Source organism: Pygocentrus nattereri, chromosome 23 (genome assembly GCF_015220715.1).
Source record: "Pygocentrus nattereri isolate fPygNat1 chromosome 23, fPygNat1.pri, whole genome shotgun sequence".
In the NCBI taxonomy this organism is placed as follows: domain Eukaryota; kingdom Metazoa; phylum Chordata; class Actinopteri; order Characiformes; family Serrasalmidae; genus Pygocentrus; species Pygocentrus nattereri.
Window position 1 is genome coordinate 710,001 of NC_051233.1, and position 20,000 is coordinate 730,000.

The window sequence follows — 20,000 nt, forward strand, 5'->3', positions numbered from 1 at the left end:
CGTTGGTCAAAGTACAAGAGAGGTGTTTCCAATAAAGTGGCCAGTTGATCAAGGCGCAAGGGAGGCGTTTCCAAAAAAGTGGTCAGTGAGTGGAAGTAGAAGATGGCCAAAGGTATGTAGACACTCGTCCAAATGATTGAGTCAGTCTATTATTAGTCCATACAGTGTTCTGACGCCATTTCAATGTTGGGGTCATTTGTTAAAAAGGATTGTTTTTTAATTTGTGATATTTTGCGCGTGACATGTCTCTTTAAGGATTACTGACATTTTGGAACCAAAAACGTCATGCGCTAGGTCAGCGAAACCATCCAATCACGTTTTGTTTGCTCATGTTTTTGTCCAATGGGAGATGCTCTTCTTCAAAGGTCCGCCCCATCTTTTTGCCCGTTCTGGCCCTTTAAGGTGGCGTTGAGCCGTTGAGCATCGCATCGGCCAATGAAATGCGGGAGTGGGCGGTGCGGAGCGTGATCGCCAGCCCTGTGCTCCAATCAGAAGCTACAGTTCTATACGTGACGTTGGGGTATATAAGCCCGTTTCGCGGCGAGTTCGCCCTTTGTCATAATGTCGGCAGGTTATGAAGAGAGGTAGGGGAGCGCCGAGCGCGCTTTGTTTTGGGCTTTGTCGGTTTTGACGTGTACCTTCACGCTTTAAACGCTTACTTAAGTGGCGGTTTCCCTCGCTGTCTGCCTCGTTTTTGTCATAAGCGGTTAAATGTGGAGTTTGGTTGCGGTTGCGGGGAGAAAAGGGAGGAGAGCCGTTAGCCGGGAGGCTAACGCGGCTGAGCTCTGAAATATTCCCGGTTTTGTTGATCCTACATCAGTTAAAACGCTCCGTGTTGACATTCCCTGTCCGGAGGGACTCTCAGGTGGTTAATCTAATACCCAACGAGCCCAAAATAAACGGATTCACGGTTTCGTTTTTTCCCCGAATGTTCCCGTTCCACCTTAAATAGTCCTGCGGTTACGATCTGGCGCCTCAGTATTTAAGGTGGAACGGGGCCGTCCGGAGAAGAACCTCGTGAGCACGTCAGTGGCGTCTGAAATAACGTGAGCGTCGACTCAACGTCTCGGACTCCGCGCCTCGGCTCCTCACAGCCGCCACCAAACCGCAAACACGAACCCAAAACGGGCCTGAAACCGCAGGAAGAACGAAATCCCGTGAAAACTCGCTGTCGAGTCTTCATTTGGCAGCGGAGCGTTTGACGCGACGGCGCCTCTAGAGGCGGAATGAGGGAATAGCTGCTTGAGAGGCAGAGCTGAACCATTTTGGTGAATAATCTCATTTGCTGTTCTGTACGTCGCGGTCCGGGCCGTTGTTTTGGCCCAGAAGACCAGAACATCCCGCTGCTGTCTTTAGGCTTTGATTGTAAACATGCCAGAAGCCTGGCTGTGACGTCACAGCGGGGAGTTTCGGCTGCCTCCGATTGGCGGAGCTCCTCTACAGGCCCTTTAAAGACTGATATTGGCTCATTGTTCAGGCAGCATTGATGATGATTATATTTCATGATTGATCTTTCAGCGCCGAGCGGCAAAGAGCCTTTTTGTCGTGTTCACAAGCATAAGTGAAATGTCTGAATGTCACTCGGGGGAGTGAGAATGAATGTGTGTCTCACTGATGTTTATATGCGCAGACCTAGAGAGCGGGACAATGGGCCCGAAGGTATGGAGCCAGATGGCGTCATTGAGGTGAGCGGCTGTTGTTTACCTTATTACCACTCATTGCTCACGATCTCTCGCTGCTGATGCTCTTCTGCTCTGAATTGTTTGCAATGCCTGCTATTGGAGCCGACTCCACAGGCTTGACCCCTGTGCTGACCGGCCACTAACCCTTGGCTGGTCTGGTCTCCCATAGCTGAGCTCTTGCTCCCTAGTTAAGTGTAAATGTATATGGGGGGGTTGGGTGGGGGGGGGTAGAGCAGTCTGCATTTCTCCTGCTTTTCTCTTGTCTGTCCAGAGCAACTGGCACGAGATTGTGGACTCCTTTGACGATATGAACCTGTGCGAGGCTCTGCTCAGGGGAATCTACGCCTATGGTTTCGAGAAGCCTTCCGCCATCCAGCAGAGGGCCATCCTCCCTTGTATCAAGGGTAAGAGCACATCGGTACAGATGTTGCAGCTGTGAAAGCGCTTGGACGGCGCTTTACTGCAGCTGCCGCGTCACTTGGTCAGTTATAATCTGTCGTTCGGAAAATTAGTTTTACTCCCTTTGTTTTTTAATTGAAATTTTAGTTTTTTGATCTTTTTTCCTGTTTTGTTGTATTGTGAAGCGCTGGGCTGCGTTTGTGATGAGAGGTGTTATATAAATAACTGCTGGAAGTTCTGTAGGTTATGAATTAATTTCATTTGCTTTATGTAGGTTTACTTTCTGCATCCTGCACATATTTAGTGTATTTGTCTTTGCTTATTATTATTATTATTAGTGTTATTAATGTTGCGGTGGTGGTTCTGTGCCTGTGTTGGCAGGTTATGATGTGATTGCGCAGGCCCAGTCTGGTACAGGTAAAACTGCCACCTTTGCCATTTCCATCCTGCAGCAGCTGGACCCGGAGCTGAGGGCCACACAGGCGCTGGTTCTGGCCCCCACCCGCGAACTTGCCCAGCAGGTCAGTCACTGGTTCTGGACCCGAGGGCGTATTCCAGGCCACATGGTCATGATTAAGTGATGACATCACAGCGTAACCGTCTCTACACTGACCAAATATTTTAGGCATTTAAATAAATTCATGTATCCTTTTACCTTCGTGTCATAAATTCATTCCTTTATCATTTAAAAATAGTACGTTGCCAGGAACTGGTCCAAAGCGGCTTCATATAAAACTGCATTACATGAGAGCTTTACATTTATTCCTTTCTGATTATTACAGAAAAATAGCCGTTTAATTCATTTTCTATTAATTACGGCTTGTTTTTTTCCGGCCGAGAAGATCAGAGTATCCACTCTTTCTGGCGTGAGGCTCAACCCCTGAATGTAGTCAGGCAGCCGGTAATTTGTGGTTGTGATGTCACAACACAGGGACGTTTGGTTCCCTCTGATTGATCTAGATCTACAAGCTGTTATTAGTTTAAATTTATCCTCTTAATTTGCGACGACGACGTTGTCGCTCTTAACTTGCGGTTTCAGTATTAATCTCTCGGCTCCAGTAAATATCAGCTATTATTTTTAATATTCCTATAAATAATCCTGTGTGTGACGCGCTGTAGGGATGAGCCCTGCTTCCCTGCTAAAGTCGGTGTCCTGTTTGTGCAGATCCAGAAGGTGGTGATGGCTCTCGGAGATTATATGGGCGCTACATGCCACGCGTGTATCGGTGGCACTAACGTGCGTAACGAGGTGGCGAAGCTGCAGGCGGAGGCTCCGCATATCGTCGTGGGAACGCCAGGCCGCGTCTTTGACATGCTGAGCCGCAAATTCCTCTGTATGTATGCTTCCTTACCGGGAGGGGGGTTATGGTCAGTGTAATGGTGACCCGATGGGAAGGATTACTGCAGTAGTTGCGTGATCTGATTAGTTTTACTTAAACGAGCGTTTAATTAAATAAGACAAACACTGACTGCACTAATCTCGTCTAACGGATCTGATTACTGTTACTTTTGGATGTTTGTCTTAATTAAAGATGTAAAAAGGGAAAATTAATTTTACGACTACAAACGAGAATTTGACACACATACAATGCAACGATGATGGATCCCCCCTCACTGATCTCTCAGCTGGCCCGATCCACGTGGGAATGTTTAAAACGCCGTAATTTGGCTGTTTGGATGTGTAAACTCAAACCTTGGAGTTCAGAAATCAATATTAAAATATCAATACACTGAGACTAAAAGCCTTTGGGCTAAAACTCTGGGAATAAGTAATCGCTGTAGAGTTCTTGGAATCATGAAATGGATCTTCAGATTGATGGAGAATGAGCTGTAAATGAGAACCTTTCTGGAAAGGGACTCGGCTATTGTAACTATAAAGCTTGGAGCAATAGAAGAACCCTTTTGGTGCTATACAGAACCGGTCTCCTTAATGTTTGATGCGTATCGACACTAGAACTGCATCTAATCCTCTACCTGTAATTAATGCTTTGGCGGGTATTCGACTGATCCAGCTGTTCTGAGTGGTTTAGTGTGAAACGCTCGGTTCTAGATAAACTGACCGAGTCAGAACCGTTCACAGTGGTGGTGATGGGAACCAGACGTCCCTCTAAAAGCTCCTACAGAAAGTTCCTACATGAGCTGGTTCTGAATTCACTGCCTGATGACTGAGACGCTGTTTTATGAGAGTTTAGAGAACTTCAACTCCATTCATGGTGGAGGGAGACATGCAGGGCGCTGTGCGGCAAAATAGTCCCCAAAGAAAACTCATTATTCCAGATTTTCCACTGTTTTCCATCATCAACATTCCATATAAGCTCAGAAGACTCGTGTAGGTTCTCTGGTGGTTCTGGATGGTAAATAAAATGTCTGTAGTCATGGCGACGCCTGGTTCCCATCACCACCCCTGTAGAGATCTGTATGTGATGCGTGGTGTGATTCATGTAATTGGGGTCGTTAGGGTTGGGGGGTTTGCTGCCGTGGGTGTTGATGTTAACGGTGTTGACTGCTCGTATGTTTGGAGGTTTCTCTTTTGATGAAACCTTTTTTTTTGTTTCACAGCTTCCAAAAACATTAAAATGTTTGTGCTGGATGAGGCTGACGAGATGCTGAGTCGAGGTTTTAAGGACCAGATCTACGAGATTTTCCAGAAGCTTCCCAGCAGCACACAGGTCAGAGCAGGAGCGGCTCTCAGGCTCTTCTGCACCGCAGACGTCCAGAGAGGCCGTGAGCTGGGCTGTACTTTTCTGGAGTGTCTTGATCGTGACTTAAGCGTGACTTAAGCGTGACGTGATCTCAGCAAAGCTTTTATTCAAGCTTCTCTTCCTCTCGGCCCCCCCGAGGCGGCTGTGCCTCTCGGCCCCCCGAGGCGAGTCATGGTTTCAGAATAACTATCCTGGTCACAAGATATATCGATCTCAAGATGTTGATGACCAGACAGTTAAGTCATGATCTCAAGAAAACGTCTCGATCACAAGATAATTAAGTCATGATCACAAGATGGTTATATCCACAAAATTATAACTACCTCATGGCCTTTCTGGACTTCAGTATCACCTGTTTGAGGTTGTGATGGTTGCTTATTGACCACTGACCCAGTCAGTAAGGACTGACCGTCATGCTGGAGACCCTTTGTTCTTCATCCAGTCCACGCCAGACACTCGTGTGAAACGGCGTCAGAGCTTCCAGCTGCTGCAGCGGGTTTGGAAAGCAGTGATGGAGATAACGGAGCGTTTAGATATGAAACCGATGAGGATCCTGATCTATGAAGAACCTTTAGAGGGGAGAGTTTAGATGAACAGTCTGGGAGAACGTCGGTCATTAAGCTGCTTGAACGTGTTGGGCTTTTACAATAACTGTATAGGTGAAGTTTGGGATGCTAAGGGTGGGTTGTGTTTCTGTCCTACGCCCTGTAGGTGGTGCTGCTGTCTGCCACCATGCCTGTGGAGGTTCTGGAGGTCACCACGAAGTTCATGCGCGAGCCGGTGCGAATCCTGGTGAAGAAAGACGAGCTGACCTTGGAGGGAATCCGTCAGTTCTACATCAACGTGGAGAAAGAGGTCAGAACGATCAGGTCTTATGAAGGTGGTGTTAGAGAAGCTGTAGGAGACGGTGGGGATTAAATCAGCAGTGATGACCATTTAATACCCAGTAGCTCGTTGTTCTTATAACCCCCAAGACATTTATAGAGCACTAACGGCCTTAAAGTCTATTCTGGAGCAGATGAATAGCCAGCGGCACCTGTTATGACCCAGTGTAGCGTCAGGCCTCGAGCATGAGTGGGTTCTGTCCTTGGACCTGTTGCCAGAGAACTTGAGAGAAATGCCTCTTGTGTGTTTCTCAAACACTGAAGTCCAAAATTAGTGGGTTAATATGGAGCTTTTGAGCAAAATCAGCATTTATGAGCGCTTAACCTCTTAGGCTCAAGGGCCTTGAATTCCATTTGAATTTTCGTGATCAAATCGCAAGGCAAATTCTTCAGTAACTGCATGAAATAAACGTAGATTTTTATTTGTTAGTCGCACATCAAACTAACAGATCGTGTGTTTTATGATCTCCACATTTCACTATACGCTCACAATTCACTGCTGAGAGCCAAAAATCTTTGTGTTGTTCTCTAAAAGTGATGTTTCCAGAGCAGATCACTGAAGAGACGCCGTCTGTTTATAGTTTAGAGCCCAGATTTGGGGAAAAACGGGTCGACTTTCAGTAGAAAAACAAACTGAGTTCAGCTTCTTTTATTATAAGGGTTTAAAATGACGTCACCGTCTATTAGACTGGAGAGAAGAGCTACAGCCTCACACGACGCCCAGCTTCTGAATGGAGCTTATGGAGTATGAACGTTATGAAGAACATGATGAACGGTTTGGGAGCACCGGTGGTCTCGGAGTTTGAGGTTAAACATTTTTAATATAAAAACGTTCACTTCCTGAACATAGATCAGCATAAAACATTAACACCGCTGATGTATTTAAGAGCTTTTAAACTGGAGATAAGAGTTTAAAACGGCGCCTCATGTATGATCATAGAACGTAACGAGCACAGAAATGAGCCAAACAGCCAATGAGCTGCTCCGTTTGCCCACCAATCAGCGCTCAGGAGCAGTAAAGCCCGCCTCCTGCTGCTCCTTTTTCGTTTTTTTTGCCGTTTTAGTGAAATACATCCTTCTACCATCTAAAATAAAGGAAGAAACTATTTTAACTTCTCGTTTTAGCCGTTGATCCATTCACACCCATTCACTGAGGACTCGCTCGCAGGCGCCCTCTGCTGTTCAGCAGCCCTGTTTTTGATAACAGGCGAAATAGGAAGTGGCCAGATCCTATAAACCGGCTCTGGTTACGACTGTCGTAACAAAACGGGTTTCTCGTTCTGCCGTAAACCCGCCGAGCAAACTCGCTTCATGGATTTCCTGCTGTGGATTCCTGTTCCTGATGCATTACAGCACATAAGCTCTTCTCGTCCCATCACTTGGCAGGACGACCTGTAAACCGAGGGGAGGTAACGCTGAGCCTGAGAACACGGCGCTGCAGTGGGACGCTCTCCCGGGTTCTTTTGCTGTCCGAACGCAGCCGTACCAATGTAGCGTAGGACTCCCGAGCTCCTGTCTCTCTAGCACCCCCTAGTGCTTTAGAGGAGTGGCAGCATCTGGTAGAGCGAGGGGCTGTTCTCCACTGTGGCTGGGCTTCTTCTCCCTCTCCACAACTAATACACAGCCAACACGCACCAACACCAGTAGAGAGGTTTCAGCTTAATTTAGACCAACATCAGAATAAATACGAAGACGTTAATGTGATTAATATCGATGTTATAAACGTAGTGCCTCTGTAGTTTTAACCGGTTTCTTTGCAGCTCTGAGATTGTATGTAGGTCAACATTAAACCGGTCAGCCTCATCATTCATATCGCCGTTGTCTGAAAACCTCGTATCTCCAAAACGATAAACTTCACAGGAGAAGGAAAAAGCCCTACTTTACTTATAATGCAAGTCAATGGAATCAGACCAGACCTTTTAGTCCTTAATCATGGAATTCACATACGATGTAAAAGGCAACAGGTATTTTTAAATCATGTCAAACTGACACATCAAAAATGGAGATGCAAGGTTTTCTTCCCACAACAGCGGAATCAGCCAGCTTTAACTGACTAACTGACGTTGACTGCGTTCATATCTCAACACTGATTAATAAGCTGGTCTGTAATTGCTCCTAAACCCTCTAAGCATGTTCATGTTGCCCAGTCTTGCCAGAAAACGCACCACTCGCTTTTTATAATGTACACATTATAAACACACTGTTCACAAACCCAGGCCTCTCAGATAGACGGGTAAAGGCGTCTGTCTGCCGCTCGCTCTTCTTAGCAGCATGACTTCAGTGCTGTTCATTTGATGTGCAGATCTGATCGAACAGTGGGAAGTTGAGGTTTTTAGTTTAGTGGCCTTTATGAACAGACATGAACAGGAATCTGGCGCACAGTGGCGCTTTATCGAATCAGTAATGTGGTGTAATCGAGGTTAATCAGACCATCGATCTTCATTGGCCAGATTTGTTTACACATACAAGGAATTTGGTTTTGGGTACAGGAGCTCACAGAGCGCAGTGTCAAACCTTTAGGTAGTAAATAAATTCCTATCTGTCACAGTGGAAAACTTGCGTTGTGCAAAGTACCAGCCTAAAGTTAAAGAGTAGTTAAAGGATGTATAGTGGCAAACAAAGGGATCAGCGGGGCAGTAAGGTGGGCATAGGGGGGTCGTAAGGCAGGCATGGGGGGTTGCAGGGCGGGTAGGCGGGCAAGGGGGGGCCATAAGGCAGATATGGCAGGGTAATAAGGCGGGAGGAGGTGTAGTATGGCAGATAAGGTGGGGTAATAAGGCGGGAGGAGTTGTAGTATGGCAGATATAGGGGGTAGTAAGGCAGATATGGTGGGGTAATAAGGCGGGAGGAGTTGTGGTATGGCAGATATAGGGGGTAGTAAGGCAGATACGGTGGGGTAATAAGGTGGGAGGGGGCGTAGTAAGGCAGATATGGGGGTTAGAAAGGTGGGCATAGGGGGGTCGTAAGGTGGGCATGGGGGGTTGCAGGGCGGGTAGGCGGGCAAGGGGGGGCCATAAGGCAGATATGGCAGGGTAATAAGGCGGGAGGAGGTGTAGTATGGCAGATAAGGTGGGGTAATAAGGCGGGAGGAGTTGTAGTATGGCAGATATAGGGGGTAGTAAGGCAGATATGGTGGGGTAATAAGGTGGGAGGGGGCGTAGTAAGGCAGATATGGGGGTTAGAAAGGCGGCCGGGGGGGGGGTTGTAGGGCAGATTAAGCTCTTTCACACAGCCACATTGAGGCTTCTTGGTTTCAAACCTGAGAAAACAGTGAAATTTTATGTAATCGCAAAAAAATCTTGAAGCTCTGTGTTGTGACTGTATTGCCGCCTGAAGGCTGGGTGTTAGGGTGAGTCTCTGAGCTGATGGTAAATCAGATTGGAAATAGGGTTAGTTAGGATTAGTCAGAATGGCTCATTCGGTGTTTAGTTGGTCGTGGCCGATTTCCTTCCGCAGGTGCAGCTGGATTGTAATGCTCAGTGAACTGAGACCCGTTAGTCCTGTATTGGTCGTCCTCTCGGTTTAATCTTTGCTGTAATATCATTGATTTTACAAGTTTTCTATCCTGATTGTCCCTTTTGGTTTTCAGGAGTGGAAGCTGGACACTCTGTGTGACCTGTACGAGACTCTGACCATCACCCAGGCTGTGATTTTCATCAACACTCGCCGGAAGGTGGACTGGCTCACTGAGAAGATGCACGCCAGAGACTTCACCGTCTCTGCTCTGGTGAGAAAACACCACACACTCTCTCGGTAAACTACGGTCTCACTTACTGTGGAAGTCGCCACGGTTCCTGCTCTGGGGAGAAAGCTTGGGATCCTGGGAGGTGCAGCGGTGCCGGTTGTTGGCACCATCAGGTCATGAGTTTGATCCACAGCGATGCCACAGCCATCCGTAAGCAGGAGTTCATAACTGTCCCTCGTCCCTTCTCCCCTCGATCAGTGCTGTGTAGTGCAGGCGTCGGTTAAGACGCCAAGTGTTTTCTGGACTTGGTTCGCTGTCCTGGACAGTCCTGGATTTGTTGCAGCATACAGTGTAGGGCTCCAGAGCTCCTGTCTCTCTAGCACCCCCTAGTGCTTTAGAGGAGCAGCAGCGTCTGGTAGAGCGAGGTGCTGTTCTCCACTGTGGCTGGGCTTCTTCTCCCTCTCCACAACTAATACACAGCCAACAGTGTTCTCAGTGTACTGTGCTTATTGTTTATTCCAGTGCAGTGAATTATGAGAAATGCACTGATTTTTCTCTTCTCATTGTCTTCTACACTTTTCTATTCCTTTTCTATCACTCTTCTATTCTTGCTCCATCTCTGCTCAACTTCTCTCCCCATTTTCTCTTCTATTCTGTTCTTGTCCTCTTTCTCATGCCTTTTCTCTCTGCTTTCTGTTGTCTCTCCTCTTTGTCCAACTTTGTTCTCTTCCCCGTTCTTGTGCGGTCTCTCTCGCGTGGTCCTTTCACTTTCTCTACTTCCTATTTTCTCACCCTCTTCCTTGCTCTGGTCTCTCAGCATGGTGATATGGACCAAAAGGATCGTGACGTGATCATGAGGGAGTTCCGCTCTGGATCCAGCAGAGTCCTCATTACCACCGACCTGCTGGTGAGTGAACATACTCCACATTTTTACACCAGGAGCCTCACGAACTTGGAGCAGCGCAGACGTTTGTGCTTTGCTGTGTTCAGAAATGTGTAAGACGATATAATCAAACTAAACTAAACCAGCTTCAGATGCACTACATTTACAAGCCTCCCGCAGTTTAGCCCCACCCATTCACGCTGAAGTTATAGTCTACAGCCAATCAGAACGGAGTTCATTTACATATCAGTCTTAAAGGTGCAGTAACGAAGTCTAACTTGCAGTATAGAGAGGCTGGAAAATGGTTATGTAGAGAGAAACACTGGTTGTAAGTTGAGCTCAGAGGGAAAGTGAGTGCTCGTCTGTCCACCTGAAGGAAAAGGCGTTCCTACCCCTCACTAATGTAGTGTAGGTGTCCAGCGCTCCGGTCTCTCGAGCACCCCCTGTTGCTTTAGGAGTTGTAGTGTCTGGTAGAGCGAGGGGCTGTTCTCCACTGTGGCTGGGCTTCTTCTCCCTCTCCACAACTAATATACAGCCAACACTTTTTACACACAAGCAAAGTTTCAGTTTCAGATTTATTTACAACTTAGTTCCAAGTTTAAGTTGAATAAAAACTGGCTTTAAACTCAGGATCACAGATGAGCTCCTTTACTATGTTGATCTGTAGGCGTCTGTTCATAAACATAAACCAGCCCAAACTCATTTACTATAAAATGAAATGGTGTTTGTAGAAATTCAGAAAAAAGCCGCGTCAGTCTCGACTGCATATGTGGACATATTTCTATATTGAGCTCTATTTACACAAAGTTAGGTTAGTTCATCATTTATGTTGAACAGACTCTCCCAAAGTTTTACGCTGCTGCGCTGACGTTGAACCGCGTGCTGCACTGGGTCGGTATGACCAACAGGTCAAAACCAGCTCTAAACAAAGTGACCGCTGGGCCCTGATTGGTGCTCTGGCTTTGCGCTTCTTTCGTTTTGACATGTTACGTTTTTAAACACACAGAAACCAAAAGGAACGACAGATTTCTCAAAATGTAGGAGGAAAAAGTCGGAGATTAGACTCTGAAATGTAGTGGAGTGAAAGGAAAAAGACGCCCAGAACGGAGAAACTTCAGTACAGATACACCAAAAATACTAAAGTACAGGAACTAATTACATCATATTGCTTTTGTAGGAATTATGGTTGTGGGCTGGGAAAGTAACACTTGTAAGGAAATTGCTCTCGCGAGTGAGTTGGTGTTGAATGTAGGGCTGCAATGAAAAACTAGGATGTTTTTATTAAATTACCTGCTTAACTGCCTCCGTTTATCACGGGTCAATACAGTGAGCCCCACTCACAGCAGCACATCTAATGAGGGAGAATCTGCCTGCTGATGGTCAAGCGGTGCTTTACTATAGGAGCACTGATCTCAGTAGTCAGAGGTCAGGCTGTCGATGTTTTAGAGCTGTTGATGATGCTGTAAAGCTAAGCTGAAGTTGAGTCTCCTACTCAAATCTTTTCCGGATTTGTGCAATAATGTTGGTTTTGATTGCCAGTTCAGTCCATCTTTCCCCTCCGATCTGGGTTGTGTAGTCGCTGCTCTCCACTGTTTTTCTGAGAATAAACGAGAGCAAGCTGGTCAGCGAGTCGTCCGTCCGGAGCAGATAAATGAGTGATTACAACCTCGCTCACGGACCACAGCTGACCAAAAAGCCGTGTTTTAGTTAAAGTAGCTGGACTGTTCTCCTGCACTGCTCAAAGCTGGCTCAGCAGCTGCGTAAGGTTGCCAGATTGGGCAGAATCCCTTGGAGTAGCATTTCATGTCAGTTAACAGCAGTAATAGTTCATCAGTGCTGTAAGTTTCACTAAGTAATAATGACATTTTGAACGAGATCAAGTTAAATTGAGCTTTCCTTGTTAATGTAGCGAGTATTCCAGTTTAATATTGTCATTGCAGCCCTAAAGCCAGACGGACACCGTTTGGCTTGTCCATCGTGTGCAGCCTGCGGTTTATGTACCCAAACGGCGTGAAAACACTCGGTTTGACTGACGTGACGCGACATGGGAGCTCGTACTGCACGACGTGCAGCCACTAGTCAGCTCTGTCTACAACATACAGAAAGCTGTTTCAGCACTGCGCCTCAGTCTCGAGCAAAAACCCTGGCTGAATCTCAAACGGCCCCCTGCCCCGACGTACTGCCCCACGTATTGGCTTTTTGGGAGTCAGCCAAGTGTGCACAGGTCCATACTGCACAAACGCCGCACTATTTCGGCGTAGAAGCCGAGGAGGCGCCGCGCCGTTCGACTCGGGCGTTTTCAAACTGCTGCAACAGCTTCGCCAACTCGTGCCACACTGCAGTGAAACGACAGCAGCTCTACAGACGATCGCCACTCATTTACGCCTCGCGGCTCGGCTCAAACGGGGCGAAGCCGGCGTATACGGACGTCTATTGAACCAGATTTTTCCAAGCAATTTTGGCCAATTTCTTTTGGTCTGTTCATCAACTTTACACAATATTACAGACAGTCTGCGTTTTCAAATGGTCTAAAACTGAAACGGATAAATGGACATGCGAGGTTTTGGTCCAGCAGCAGCGACGTATTCAAAGTGAGTCTTTCATGTCAGTGTTTGTGACCAACACTTTATCTCCTCTGCAGGCCAGAGGTATTGATGTCCAGCAGGTGTCTCTGGTCATCAACTACGACCTGCCGACCAACCGCGAGAACTACATCCACAGGTAAGACCGTCTGCTGTTCTGCAGAAGCAGGATGTTTGAGTTTTGGTGGCAAGGTATAAAATAAGATGAACTTTGTCAGTATACTGCCCCCTGTTGACCTTTTGTGACCTACAGATCGCATTGATTTAAAATCTGTGCTGTGATTGTCAAGTGAGTGCTCGTCTGTTCAGTGTCCACCTGAAGGAAAAGGCGTTCCTACCCCCACTAATGTAGTGTAGGTGTCCAGCGCTCCGGTCTCTCGAGCACCCCCTGTTGCTTTAGGAGTTGTAGTGTCTGGTAGAGCGAGGGGCTGTTCTCCACTGTGGCTGGGCTTCTTCTCCCTCTCCACAACTAATATACAGCCAACACGCACTGCTCAGTCAGGCTTCGTGAATTTGTCGGTGGTGGGAAAATATTCCTCCAGTAAAAGTAGAAGTTCCTCCCTTTAGACCTCCACTTGAGTAAAAGTACTAAAGTATTTCCCTTCAAATGTACTTAAGTATAAAGTAAAAGTACTAAAAGAGGAATTCTGGCTCTGATGTCCTGTTATCATTTTTATAACCAGACTGGCTTCATGAACTCATTTCAGGTGAAAGTCCTCCAGCGTCTCTCTTGGTAAACCAGTCTTTTAATAGAAGGTCATTAATTAGTGACGCTGACGTCTATTAAAATGATCAGAAGCACAAAACACTGAAGGTAAACAGTTTCCATCAGGGAGAACCGAGTGGCTCTGAAATCACTTTTTACACACAAGCAAAGTTTCAGTTTCAGATTTATTTACAACTTAGTTCCAAGTTTAAGTTGAATAAAAACTGGCTTTAAACTCAGGATCACAGATGAGCTCCTTTACTATGTTGATCTGTAGGCGTCTGTTCATAAACATAAACCAGCCCAAACTCATTTACTATAAAATGAACTGGTGTTTGTAGAAATTCAGAAAAAAGCCGCGTCAGTCTCGACTGCATATGTGGACATATTTCTATATTGAGCTCTATTTACACAAAGTTAGGTTAGTTCATCATTTATGTTGAACAGACTCTCCCAAAGTTTTACGCTGCTGTGCTGACTGTGATTGGCAGGATTGGCAGAGGAGGCCGTTTCGGCAGGAAGGGCGTGGCCATCAACATGGTGACTGAGGAGGACAAGCGCACGCTGCGTGACATCGAGACCTTCTACAACACCACCGTCGAGGAAATGCCCATGAACGTGGCCGACCTCATCTGAAGAGCCAATCAGATCGCAGAAAAGTCTCCATCCTCCCCGTCATGCCGAGGGCTATTCCACAAATCAGGGCTTCTCACACAAGCTGGGTGATTAAAGCCCAAAACGAGGCTCGTCCAAAAGGTCCTGACAACTTTAGCCTTGACGTGATAGTTTGGCCAGACTATCTCGAACGCAGTCGATCGGCCGAGGCGGTGCCTCAAGTTTGATTTCGTAGTTTTAGCGCTGGGGGCAGGACGCTAACTGCTGTTCTCATTCGCCTCTTCCGTTCCACCTTAAATGGCATAGCAGTTGCATTCTCCTGCACCATTTAAGGTGGAACGGAAGATCTGTGGGCATGAGCTGCATTAGCGTTGTAGCTTCTGCGCTAAAACTACACGAGCGAACCTCAAACCCCAAACAACGTCCCGGCTGATGAGCTGCGTTTGCGCTAATGGGGGAAACTGCATCTGACTTCACCAAACTGTCGCTTTAAATTACCCAGCTCACCCCTGATTTGTCGAATAACTCACCCCCGCCACACCCACCACACCCACGGATCAACGTTCTTTTCCACCTTTCATTCTTCCGCCTCTGACTGAACTGTTCTTTAATGACCCGGACACCCTCTTCCCAGGCTAGCATTAGCGTTAGCACTCTCGTCCAATCTGGTCTGCTGATGGGAGTTGTAGTTTTTTTGTGGCGATTGGACTACATATTCCATTGCCTCTTCAAGTGCATTTAACGGAGTAGCTTAACCAAACATGCCAGCGTGGCTAACGGCGAATGGGCTTTTCCGTTGGCCGCGTTGGCTTCTTTGGAGTGAACTGTTCCTCGGACGCGGCGCCGCTTCGTGTGACGGATGCACTGATTGGTCAACATATAACAATAAACACGTTTTAATGAGAAATTAATGGAGGTTAATGTTTTTTGTGTACTGTAACACCAATGAGCCAAAACTGTTCGATCAATTGGACTGAAATGCGATAATCAATAATCGAATGCTGCAGTAAAGATGAGCCTTCAGTGCTGGAGAGATGCTGAAGTGAACACTACTGCCCTCTGGTGTTGGGAGGTCTGCTTTGGGTGCAAAGTGTTTTCATACAGCAACAGAAGCTATTTATTCTTTTATACATGTACTTTTCCATCCGGGGGCGGTGGTGACGAATAAAGCTCAGAGCTGAATCAGAAGTTTGTTTCTTTATTATTACTGGTTTTATTTGAGTGGTTAATGTATGAAGTTCAGGGTGTTGAACCCGCAGACCACCTTCTGATTGGTCAGAAATGAAATTCGGTGTGCGCTCTTCGATGGTTCTGCAAGGGGTCTTTAAAGGCAGTGGTTCTGTTTAGAACCATAGAGCCATATACAGGTGCGTCTCCATACGTTAGGATATCGAAGGTAATTTATTTCAGTAATTCAGTTGAAAAAGTGAGTCCTGTAGATTCCAGTGGCTGTAGACCGTAAAGTCAGCATCTCGGAACTGAATATTGGGAAAGTTCAATGTTGTAGACTCTCGGTGTCGCGCTCTAATCAGCTGATCAACACAACACCTGCAAAGGTTTCCTAAGCATGTAGATGGTCCCTCGGTCTGGTTCAGTAGGCCACACGCTCATGGGGAAGACTGCTGACTGGGCGGTTCAGAAGGTGGTCATTGTAACCCTCCATGAGGAGGGTAAGCCACAGGTCACTGCTAAAGTGTGTGGTCGATGAGTGCAGAAGCAACGGAAACCGCAGCCTTGAGAGGATTATCGAGAAAAGGCAATTCAAGACTTTGGGAGAGATTCAGCTGGAGAAGGCTGCTGCTGGAGTCGGGGCTTCAAGAGCCCCCACACAGACTACAACGGTCACAGTCCTGGTCAAACCACTCGTGACCCAGAGACATCAGAAGCGTCTTACCTGTGCCAAGGAGAAGGACTGGGCTTTTGCTCAGTGGTCCAAAGTCCTGTTTTCAGGTGAAAGTACATTTTGCATTTCATTTGGAAATCAAGCTTCCAGAGTCTGGAGGAAGAGTGGGCAGGTGCACAATCCAAGCTGCCTGAGGTCTGGTGTGAAGGTTCCACAGTCAGTGGTGGTTTGGGGAGCCATGTCATCTGCTGGTTTTGGTCCACTATGTGAGATCAAGTCCAAAGTCAGCTGTCTACCAGGGCATTTTGGAGCAGGTCATGCTTCCCTCGGCTGACCCCAGCTTTATGGAGATGCGGATTTCGTTTTCCAGCAGGATTTGGCACCTGCCCACACTGCCCAAAGTACCGAAACCTGGTTTAATAACCGCAGTATCACCGTGCTGGTTTGGCCAGCAAGCTCACCTCACCTAAACCCCATGGGGAATCCATCAATGCAGACGAGCTGAAGGCCGCTATCAAAGCAACCTGAGCTTCCAGAACACCAGCAGTGCCACAGGCTGGTCGCCTGAGTGTACACTGTACATGCTTTTCAGCAGCTTCAGCCAACATTTACATATTAATATATAATCAAATTTTCTGAGATGCTGAGATGTTTCCATGGGCTGTAGGCCATAATCATCAACTTTAAAATAAACACTTGAAATGGGTCACTGTGTAGTGAATCTGTAGCAGTCTCAGTTCTTCAGCCGAGTTACTGTATACCGTAATAAATCAACTTCCCTATGATATTCTAGTTTAGTGGGGTGCACCTGTATACGCTGAAATGGATCTTCAGGTTGATGGAGAATGTGTTATGGTTCTAAACAACACCAAAAAGGTTCTGTATAGAACCATGTGCAGCACTTTCCCCATCACTCTGCAGATCCATTTCACCATGTGGAGAACACGGTTCTAAATGGAGCTGTTGGCTTTACTCGAGAACCCTTGAAGAGTCTTTGTGTGTGGATGCGCATTAGTGTCCTGTGATTACACATGAGGTTCATCTGTTGACAGTAAAGTCAGGTCCCTGCTGAGGTTTTGTGTTTGAGTTTTGTGCTTGAAGAACAAATAAATTCTGCGTGTAATGATGCAGTTCTGGTTCACTGGTCTCTGTTCTAGAGTCTCATGGAGTCCTAATTGAACATAATTCAGGGCCTTTTGGTCCCAGAGAGGTTCAGAGGGTTTGGTGTGAACTGGTTCAGACGTCTCTACAGTGGTGGTGATGGGAACCAGGCGTCGCCATGACTACAACACAGATATAGACACTTTATTTACCATCCAGAACCACCAGAGAACCTACATGAGTCTTCTGAGTTTATATGGAATGTTGATGATGGAAAACAGTGGAAAATCTGGAATAATGAGTTTTCTTTGGGGACTATTTTGCCGCACAGCGCCCTGCATGTCTCCCTCCACCATGAATGGAGTTGAAGTTCTCTAAACTCTCATAAAACAGCGTCTCAGTCATCAGGCAGTGAATTCAGAACCAGTTCATGTAGGAACTTTCTGTAGGAGCTTTTAGAGGGACGTCTGGTTCCTATCACCACCACTGTTAAGCAGTTCTGACTCGGTGAGTTTATCTAGAACAGAGCGTTTCACACCAAACCGCTCAGAAAGGTTCTGTTTACATCTGTACCAGGTAATTATGCAGATATTTTTAAAAATTGGTGGAGTTCCCCTTTAAGACTTATCTTGTTAACTCCGCTCTCAAATTGTAAACATTTTTATTAGTAAAATCGTGTCCTTTTTAAGTATAAACGGCGGATTATAATGCTTATAAATGTTATAAAGACATTTAGTCAGTTAAATGAGTGAGTTAAAGCAGATGCGTGTGAATCCGCCTAAAGGGTTAGCTAGCTTAGCGCTTTTAGAGCTAGTCTGAGGTAAAATGAGCTGCTTTTTCTCGTCTTATGGCTTCTTTTCCAGCGAAAACGTCCGACTCGTGTCTCTCAATGTTGGCGCTGATGTTTTGGGAGCTAAAAACAGCAGAAATGTGGATTAGATGATTAAAACCCCGCAGCTGCTCCGAACTAGTTAGCTGTACAGCGCTGGGCCGCTGGGGGGCGACATTACACCACCTAAAGGAAAGTCTTATTAATAATCCAGTGATGCTCCGTCATCATTCACCTGCACTGCACTGCAGTTCATCAAAAACACTCCTCTCTTCTCTCTCTCATGAGTCCTGTGTGTTCCATACTGTTCTTTAAGGTCTGCTTAAAAAGAAAAGAACTGAGACCTGAAATCATTTCATTTTTAAAATGTTTTCAAACATTATCCTGCTTATACTTCTATAATCTCTTTGAGCACGCTGCCCTGCATTTATGAGTATTATGAAGGTGCTATAGAGATAATATTACTTTGATCACTTTTATCGGGTTTTCAGCTTTATTGTCAGTACCTCAACATGATGTACAGGACATGCAGAGAATTGAAACTGCGTTACTGTATTGTAGGAAAAAATTATATATATAAAATAATAATAAAAATGTTCTAAACCACATACTACACTGAACTATATTATACTATACTGCTCCATATGTTACACTGCATTTTAATATACTGTACCATACTGCACTATAACTTACTGTACTATATTATACTATACTGCTTCATATGTTACACTGCATTTTAATATACTATACCATACTGCACTATAACTTACTGTACTATATTATACTATACTGCTCCATATGTTACACTGCATTTTAATATACTATACCATACTGCACTATAACTTACCGTACTATATTATACTATACTGCTTCATATGTTACACTGCATTTTAATATACTATACCATACTGCACTATAACTTACTGTACTATATTATACTATACTGCTCCATATGTTACACTGCATTTTAATATACTGTACCATACTGCACTATAACTTACTGTACTATATTATACTATACTGCTCCATATGTTACACTGCATTTTAATATACTATACCATACTGCACTATAACTTACTGTACTATATTATACTATACTGCTCCATATGTTACACTGCATTTTAATATACTATACCATACTGCACTATAACTTACTGTACTATATTATACTATACTGCTTCATATGTTACACTGCATTTTAATATACTATACCATACTGCACTATAACTTACTGTACTATATTATACTATACTGCTCCATATGTTACACTGCATTTTAATATACTATACCATACTGCACTATAACTTACTGTACTATATTATACTATACTGCTCCATATGTTACACTGCATTTTAATATACTATACCATACTGCACTATAACTTACCGTACTATATTATACTATACTGCTTCATATGTTACACTGCATTTTAATATACTATACCATACTGCACTATAACTTACTGTACTATATTATACTATACTGCTCCATATGTTACACTGCATTTTAATATACTATACCATACTGCACTATAACTTACCGTACTATATTATACTATACTGCTTCATATGTTACACTGCATTTTAATATACTATACCATACTGCACTATAACTTACTGTACTATATTATACTATACTGCTCCATATGTTACACTGCATTTTAATATACTATACCATACTGCACTATAACTTACCGTACTATATTATACTATACTGCTCCATATGTTACACTGCATTTTAATATACTATACCATACTGCACTATAACTTACCGTACTATATTATACTATACTGCTCCATATGTTACACTGCATTTTAATATACTATACCATGCTGCACTATAACTTACCGTACTATATTATACTATACTGCACCATATGTTACACTGCATTTTAATATACTATACCATACTGCACTATAACTTACCGTACTATATTATACTATACTGCTCCATATGTTACACTGCATTTTAATATACTATACCATACTGCACTATAACTTACCGTACTATATTATACTATACTGCTCCATATGTTACACTGCATTTTAATATACTATACCATACTGCACTATAACTTACCGTACTATAT

General features: G+C 45.0%; 1 protein-coding gene across 1 annotated transcript; it reads left to right on the top strand.

Annotated features, from left to right (window-relative positions):
* Positions 1 to 499: 499 nt before the first annotated feature.
* LOC108415734 (eukaryotic initiation factor 4A-I) lies at positions 500 to 15,326 on the top strand. Its single transcript, XM_017688779.2, has 11 exons — positions 500 to 584; positions 1,631 to 1,685; positions 1,954 to 2,086; positions 2,463 to 2,602; positions 3,247 to 3,415; positions 4,641 to 4,750; positions 5,495 to 5,638; positions 9,257 to 9,394; positions 10,170 to 10,259; positions 12,877 to 12,956; positions 14,015 to 15,326. Exons 1-11 carry the CDS (start codon positions 562 to 564, stop codon positions 14,157 to 14,159), a joined length of 1,227 nt encoding a protein of 408 aa, XP_017544268.1. The 5' UTR covers positions 500 to 561; the 3' UTR covers positions 14,160 to 15,326.
* Positions 15,327 to 20,000: the final 4,674 nt, after the last annotated feature.

What these genes read in the sequence shown, in the direction of transcription:
- LOC108415734 (XM_017688779.2), top strand. Translation starts at nt 562, where the DNA reads ATGTCGGCAGGTTATGAAGAGAG. An exon ending in AGCCAGATGGCGTCATTGAG is followed by an intron (nt 1,686 to 1,953) that starts GTGAGCGGCTGT and finishes TTGTCTGTCCAG; the next exon opens with AGCAACTGGCACGAGATTGT. An exon ending in CGCGAGAACTACATCCACAG is followed by an intron (nt 12,957 to 14,014) that starts GTAAGACCGTCT and finishes TGTGATTGGCAG; the next exon opens with GATTGGCAGAGGAGGCCGTT.